Source organism: Centroberyx affinis, unplaced genomic scaffold, assembly GCF_046629955.1.
Source record: "Centroberyx affinis isolate AG114_WGS23_722 - 3 ecotype Tasmania unplaced genomic scaffold, CSIRO-AGI_Caff_v1 ptg002192l_1, whole genome shotgun sequence".
Classification (NCBI taxonomy): Eukaryota; Metazoa; Chordata; class Actinopteri; order Beryciformes; family Berycidae; genus Centroberyx; species Centroberyx affinis.
In genome coordinates this window covers 83,409-90,931 of record NW_027280500.1, presented here as the reverse complement: position 1 = coordinate 90,931, position 7,523 = coordinate 83,409, and the positions used below count along the sequence as shown (strand labels likewise).

Sequence of the window (7,523 nt, the reverse complement as noted above, 5' to 3'; positions counted from 1 at the left end):
TTCAACTACAAATTCCTTGCACCCTCACTTATCCTCTTGCTCATCATTACTCTTCATTTTCTGGATTAAAGGACTCAGCTGTAGAAAGAGCAGTCAGGCGCATGCTCAGATAAATGATAATGATAAATAGTAATGCGAAAATCTCATTACAGACGACAAATTTGTACAGAGGAAGCAAGGACACAAGGAAGAGATTACTAATAGTAATGGAACACGCCCAATATTGTTTGGATTATTCCCTGTAGGAGGGCGCCCTCTACCTGTGGAGGTGGAGAACTTTTCAATGTAAAGTCAGTGGACTATTTCAAAGTAGTAGACATGATTTCAAGTTCAAGTCTAATTCCTGCATAGGCCAATATGGCTGTGTGTGTATATGCAGTGAAAAGGACAATTTGGGGAAAAAAGCAACATGTAGCCATTATCATTTCCCCACCGTGTTTATCTCACTAAAATGGTTCACAAAAAGGTGAAAAAATCAGCATCTTCCTTTTCTAATTTCTGAAATGAGTTTTCCTGTTGTTGGAACAGAAGTGTTATTGTTTTGGGATCCTCCAGGTTCACATGGAGTCCCTGTTGAATGTGATATTATGTTTAGCCACCAGAGGGCAGGAGTGCACTACTGCTCCATGAACTGAAGGTGAACGCTCTCATTGATACACAGGACGGTTCAGGCCTATATTGAACCCGGAGCAGCGGTGAACTCCTGCTCTCTTGTGGCTGAAAATAATTTGACAACCAGCAGGGAACAGGCGTGAACCCAGAACTTCTCAGTCCCCAAGCACACTATTAGCCTACCGTCTAATTTTATCCTGTCTTTATCTTCAATGTAATGATTCAAGAAAAGGTCAGAATAAGTTTGCCAGAGATCATTTTTCTAACTTTTACCACTCCCCTCCTCTGTTATCTCAATATATTGACTTAGTGAAAAAGCTAACAGGTTAGCAGGTAGCACTGCAGTAGTCCAGTCCCTGTGTAATACTGTTTTCAGCCACAAGAGGGCAGAAGAGTACTACTGCACCATGAAGTGGCACACTGCTGCCCTCTGGTGGCTGAAAATAATATTACATCCAGCAGGAGCAGTAAGTGCACCAACGACTACGAAACGAAACCCCTTAATTTTATCTCTGAAATGTCCTCAATTTTTCCATTACAAAAACATTTCCCCCCTCTGTTATCTCAATATATTGACTTAGAAAGCTAACAGGTAAGTAGCAGTGCAGTAGTGGTTAGATGTAATACTGTTTTCAGCCACAAGAGGGTAGCACTACTGCTCCATGAAGTGGCGCTCTGCTGCCCTCTGGTAGTGCACCAACGGCAGTAACTTGGTCAATACAACAGCTAGCAGGCACTTCACTACAGTATAAAATGCTACATGTTAGCTTGATCAATAGTAATCAATAGTCAATATATTGAGATAGCAAAGGAGGAAAAAAATGTAGAACTTTGTAGTAGAACTCAGCCAGAAGAGAACAGGAGTGCACTACACTACATGATAGTGGCAGGTGTGGATTCTAATTTTATTCTGCCTTTATCTCAATATAAAGACTTAAAAACAGGTGAAAATAAGTTTGCCAGAGATGTCTTTGCCAAGTTTCCCCCCCCCCCCCCCCCCCGCTATCTCAATATTCAATATATTGACTTGGTGATAAAGCTAACAGGTTAACAAGTTGCAGCAGTGCAGTTAGGTTCAGTCATGTAATACTGTTTTCAGCCACAAGAGGGCAGAAGTGCACTACTGCTCCATGAAGTGGCGCAATGCTGCTCTCTGGTGGCTGAAAATAATATTGCATCCAGCAGGAGCAGTAGGCGCACCAACGACTACGACCCTGAAATGTCTTAATTTTTCCATTACATAAACATTAATTATCCATTATAACATAGCTTTTAAAAAAGTAAGTTTAGTATCATGGTTTTATAAGGGAGTCATAAATGGAATGATTCACAGAGACACTAGTAATTAAAGAAATGTCATGCCTTTTGTGCAGGTTTACAGGGTTATTAAGTAGAAATCAATGGAAAAATTCCTGTCTCCCTGAATTTTTCATTGAATTACAAAGTAAGGAGTCAAGATTAAGGGGGTGTTTGAGGAGGTTTCAATGGGATCTCCTCCATTAATTACTCTCTTAATTAATTTTAAGGGGATTTTGCATGAATTAAGGGGTGAATTAATGTAATTTAATGAAAATGTAAGATTATTTTAAGGGATTACTGGTTCATAGAAAACCGATCACTTGTTCAATACAATAGCTAGCGGACATTTCACTACAGTGATCAATAGTGATCAATAGTAAATATATTGAAATTGTAAATGAGGAAAAAAATTGTAAAACTTAGTAGTAGGCTACAACTCAGCCACAAGTGAGCAGGAGTGCACTACACTAGTACAAGGTGTGGATTTCTAATTTCTCAATATAAAGACTCAAGAAAAGGTGAAAAAAGTTTGCCAGAAATCGTTTTTTTAAGTTTTACCATCCCCCCCCCTCTGCTATCTCAATATTCAATTGACTTGGTGATAAAGCTAACAGGTTAACAAGTTGCAGCAGTGCAGTTAGGTTCAGTCGTGTAATACTGTTTTCAGCCACAAGAGGGCAGAAGTGCACTACTGCTCCATGAAGTGGCGCAATGCTGCCCTCTGGTGGCTGAAAATAATATTGCATCCAGCAGGAGCAGAAGTAGCTCCAACAACGATAAAGTGTTCAATACAACAGTTAGCGGGCACACTACAGTATAATATGCTACATGTTAGCTTGATCAGTAGTCATCAATATATTGAGATAGCAAAGGAGAAAAATTGGTAGAGCTTAGTAGTATAACAGAGTCCTCCTCTGCCAGAGGAGGACAGGAGTGCACACCACATGATAGTGTGTACATTTATTATTTTAGCCCACTTTTATATCAATGACTCCATGAAATGGCGCACTGCTGCCCTCTTGTTGCTGCATTTTTACATTTTGCTGTTAGTCAACCCAGAAAAGTAGTACTGCGGAGGTGTGAGCGGGACAGGCTCTCACTTCCAGACAGGACGGACCTCCATTTCAGAGTAAAAGCCTTACTTTTTGCCAGTCTGTTCTGAACCAAGTTGTAACGGTAACTAACATCTTCCTGCCCAAACAGAGCGTGACAGAGAGGAGGGAGGCAATGAAACTTGTTAGCCCGTAGGTTTGCATAAACTACGTTATTAAGTTTTGTTAAGTTTCACAGCTTGGTTTTTAGCGTAAACTAGCTAACGTTAGCCTAAGGTAACAAGCTGCTCCTTACATTAAGGAGCAAGCCAAGAACAAGCTGGAATAGATTAAGATGAAGACAGCGATGGTATAGATTCACATCATTTTTAACCAATAGGCTACAGAATAAAATGTAAGCTCCATGATCAGTGGTGTCTTAATTTGTAGGACATTAAGATCCCGTTGGGTTGATGATAGGGTCTGTAAAAATAATATTGATCTCATTTTCACTTTTCTGGAGGATGACATGGCAACAGAGTGGAAACCAATTTAGCAAATCAAAGTCAATAGGAGAAAGCAGGGAACACCAAGCTGTTTAATGTATAGGCCTAGGTAGATTTTTCTTTACTATTAGCTAAATATTTGGATGTCACAGATAATTTTTCTTATTACAACAAAAAGGATAGTCCAACCACACAAAGCCAAGGCTTTGGGTCAGTGTTTTAACAATCCTTGTAAGGTTATAAAACAACTATGATCCCCAAATACACAACACAGAAATAAGCAGAAAAACAACTCTGAATTAGGTTTTCAGAAACATTTTATTCATTCATCAAACCCTATTTTGTACAAGTTCCACTAAGAGGGGTGCCATAGCCTAGCCTCCTCCAAATCTAAAATCTCCCCCTACACACACACAGACACCTTCTCTCTCTTTCTCTCTCTCACTCACACGCGCACACACACACACACACATTCATAACAATTCAAACTGGAACGAGGTAGAACAGAGCAGATCCAAAGGAACAAGGAAAATAAATAAAAGCCATGCAAAAGAAGCAATAAAAGAAAAGCTAAAAGCAGCTCCAGAAAAATGTTCTCTAACAGAAAGTGTGTAACATTGTTCTAGCAAATGAATAGTTTACAACAAAAAAAACAAAAAAAAAACAGACAACAATAAATGAAAACATCTTGCTCTAATACCCATTCAAAAAATGCACATATTGAAGATCATGTCCACACATTACAAATTTGAACGTCCTTACAATGACAGAGCATTTAGCCACAGCAGCATCTGAGAATTGTGTTGAACCAAAGTCAAACTCATTTTTTGTGCTTTTTAAACTCACCAGAAAAAAAATAACGTAATTTATTATAACCCTAACCTTCATCGCGAATTATAAACTCAAACACACAAGATATTGTTCATGAATTCACAAACAAAAATGCTGTGGCTGTCAGCATCGTAAAGGAAGTGTCCTCTTTCTTTTTTTCCCATGGTGCAGCTGAGGGCTTCACCAGGCGGATTCAGGTCAGTCAGTCAGGCGGACAGGCGGGCGATGAGCAGACCAGCAGCTTTGTACTCAATCCAACAGGGTCATGGCTAGAAGGTATACGCATTTTGTCAAACTCTCGTCGGCACTGGTGCTCTGTTGACTGCAAGGAGGTGACTGTTGCTAGGTTACTGGTACGCTAACCACAAAAATGGTAGACAGCGCCCACAGTTTCAGAAGTTTATTGGAATTTATCATATTTTTTCACACTTTTCTCTTTGCTGACTGATCGTTGACTGTGAATGGATACACAATTGGCCGATTGTCCAGTTTCTGATGTTTATGGAGAGCCACAAAATGTGTATGGATGTGATCAAATGTATATTTAAGTACAATACGTCAGCAAAATACTTCCACCCTTGCTAGTAAGAGAAAGAGCGTTGTGTGGGTTCTTCTGTGTTTTCAATGGACAAACATGTAGCCTATGACAGCTGCTCTTCGGAAAGGGCAATAAACAAATATAAGATCCGTCCGAAGATCCAAGATCCGAAGATAGATGCTTACTTTGCCTTTTTAATCTTTGTTCAGTCATGTAGTCAATAGAGGCTTATTCATTTTTTTCACCTAATCAGAGTGCCTCTAAGCTTTTTATTATGATATTCCGTGCAATCGCCTACAGCGACATCAATGTCAGACAGCTACCCTGCTCTACTACAGAGAGCGACACAGACCAACTCTCACGAGAGACACGTCTCCTCAACAAAATGTGGATTCCTTCTAGCCATGACCATCCAACAGAGTCTCCCTTTGTGAATACTAAAGTGAAACTTCAAATTCCACAACTTGCATGTGTTAGTAACGGGATTTGTAAACAGTAACTTGATAACACGTCTTCTGCTGCCCTACAAACTGCTGGCCTGTACAAGATCTGTGCTTGTTCTCTCATCATGTGTTTGGTCTCTGGTAGCTGCTGTAGTAATCCCTCTCCACAAAAGCTCTGCAGAAACAGCTGTACAGCAGCATCAGTACTCTGCTGATGTTGTTACTCCTACAGAGGAGGATTTACCTGTACAGTGATGCTGCTGCCAGTTCTGACTGTCACTCATTTAGGAAAAAACAACCTGCATTTAATAGTAGCAACAATACAGTATGGAGCGCAAAGCACAAATGCAGAAAAATGAAGCAAGAAACAACCAGAAATATTCTTCTTTGGCAAGTAAATCAACGCACATTTTAACAATTTGATTTGTCCCACAACTTTCTGACAGATCCTATGACTTTAAATGTCAACACGTTTTGTTAATGTGCACTTCTGTTGCAGATTGGAAACAACTGCTGCAACTTATCTTGATGCCTCTGTAATTTATTGGAGTTCTTATCTCCACTGGTCCCCTGTCAAGACAGATTAACAGACAGAGAAGGTGAAATATTGAACTTAATATTGTTCATACTGTGCAGTCTATTTGCTTTCATATTGCATGGGATATTAATATCTAAATGTTACCAAAATATCTGGAGTGATGTAGTCTACTTTTTTGTACATCAGAATAAGGATAAAAGCTCAACGCCAACTGTTTTCTGTAATTATACTGCAACACTGAGTGAGAAAATGTTTTATCAGAATGACTTTTTGAATCCTCACCAGCAGGTGGATGTGGATTACAACTCTAAATTGTGTTTTCGTCTCAAGGGAATCGATGATTAAGTAAAGATAGAATATCTGCTTATATATCTGTGAGTATTATGCCAGTACAGCAGTTATGCACATCAATTATGTACCTTTGGTTGAGTGAACATCCGCATAGAATAGTTTACATTTTTATTTTTATTTAACCTTTAACATACTCACTGTGTTCTCACATGATGAGGCACTCACTGTGATGTGTTAGGAGGTACACATTCGGTAGATGAAGTCTCTGAAGCTACAAAAAGTCGACAAAGTAAAATAATTCAATTTGAAATCAACAGCAATAATGTAAGAAACAGAACTAGGCGTGAGAGATTAGTGATTGATTACTAATGCCTGGCCTTCTGCCATGTCCTTTATAAGTACAAACCATGCAAGCAACAGATCCAAATTACACATTACAGTACAGTAGATGCCAAAAAACAATCAAAGAAAAACTTACTGTTAGCAGGTTTGAACCCTGAAATACAGACAAGAGGTTACATTATTACTCAATAACAGATTACAAATTAAGATTTATGAAAGGAAACACAAAATGATGTTACATGTATGTGCATCTCTATTACTAGATTTGTCAATTAAATGTATTTATTAAGATACAATTGACATGTAATGGACTTTGAATTACCAGAAGTACCAAACATAAAATATACACAAAGTTATGGAACAATAACATGAACACTGTCACAAGAATGTATGCTAAATCTTAGTGGATCACAATGGCTTTATGATAAGTTAGAAACTCTTTGTCCCTCACCATTATTGTTCCTTCTCCAGATGAAGACTCCAGCGATGCAGATTGCCAGGAGGAGGAGTGGTCCTGCCAAGACTCGAATGACAAGAGCAGTATTGATCCCTGAAGGAGAACATGGAGCCAAAACAGAGCATTCAGACTTTGTCACATAACACTGGATGGATCAGAGGGGTATTGCACAAAACTAGGATAAAGACATCCAGGATAAATGAGCAGGCGTGGCTTGACTAAGCTTTGTCGGCGCTATCTTGGATTAATTGGTTGCACGTTTGCCGAGCCAGGATGAAGAGACGCGGCTTAGTCAAGCCAGGTGTGGATGTTTGGGATAAGTGCGTGTTCACGGCATTATTAAGAAGACCACGAAATTGATCACAGAATCACAGATTGAAGAATGGATCACGGACGCGCAACTTCATTTACATTTGCTGAACAAGAGCTGCTTCTTCAGCAATTTGAGGAAATGAAAGGCACAATACGCAAAAAAGGAAACACCAGTGCCGCAAAAAAGGAGAGGAAAAAGCCTGGCAGACAATAGCCGACCGGCTTAATGCGTAAGTAGCCCAAACATGTAGAATTAATAAAGTGTACTCCACAGGAACTGTCAGAATTACAGTTAAAGGATGCGGAGCTGATGACTTTAAGTC

At 39.3% G+C, this 7,523-nt stretch overlaps 1 protein-coding gene across 3 annotated transcripts in view; it reads right to left on the bottom strand.

The window, feature by feature from the left end:
* The window catches only part of LOC139655147 (major histocompatibility complex class I-related gene protein-like), a 47,799-nt gene that overhangs the window by 35,381 nt on the left and 4,895 nt on the right, over positions 1-7,523 (bottom strand). Inside the window, exons 5-8 of one of the 3 annotated variants that reach the window (XM_071532469.1) lie at positions 6,883-6,981; positions 6,568-6,585; positions 6,288-6,360; positions 3,584-5,830 (exon numbers count right to left, since the gene is read on the bottom strand). The exons of the other annotated variants lie outside the window; for them this stretch is intronic. Of the exons in view, the coding sequence (XP_071388570.1) occupies positions 6,311-6,360; positions 6,568-6,585; positions 6,883-6,981 (167 nt within the window). The 3' untranslated portion in view covers positions 3,584-5,830; positions 6,288-6,310. Of the gene's footprint in view, positions 1-3,583; positions 5,831-6,287; positions 6,361-6,567; positions 6,586-6,882; positions 6,982-7,523 lie in introns of those variants that run through there. 3 annotated transcript variants of the gene reach the window in all.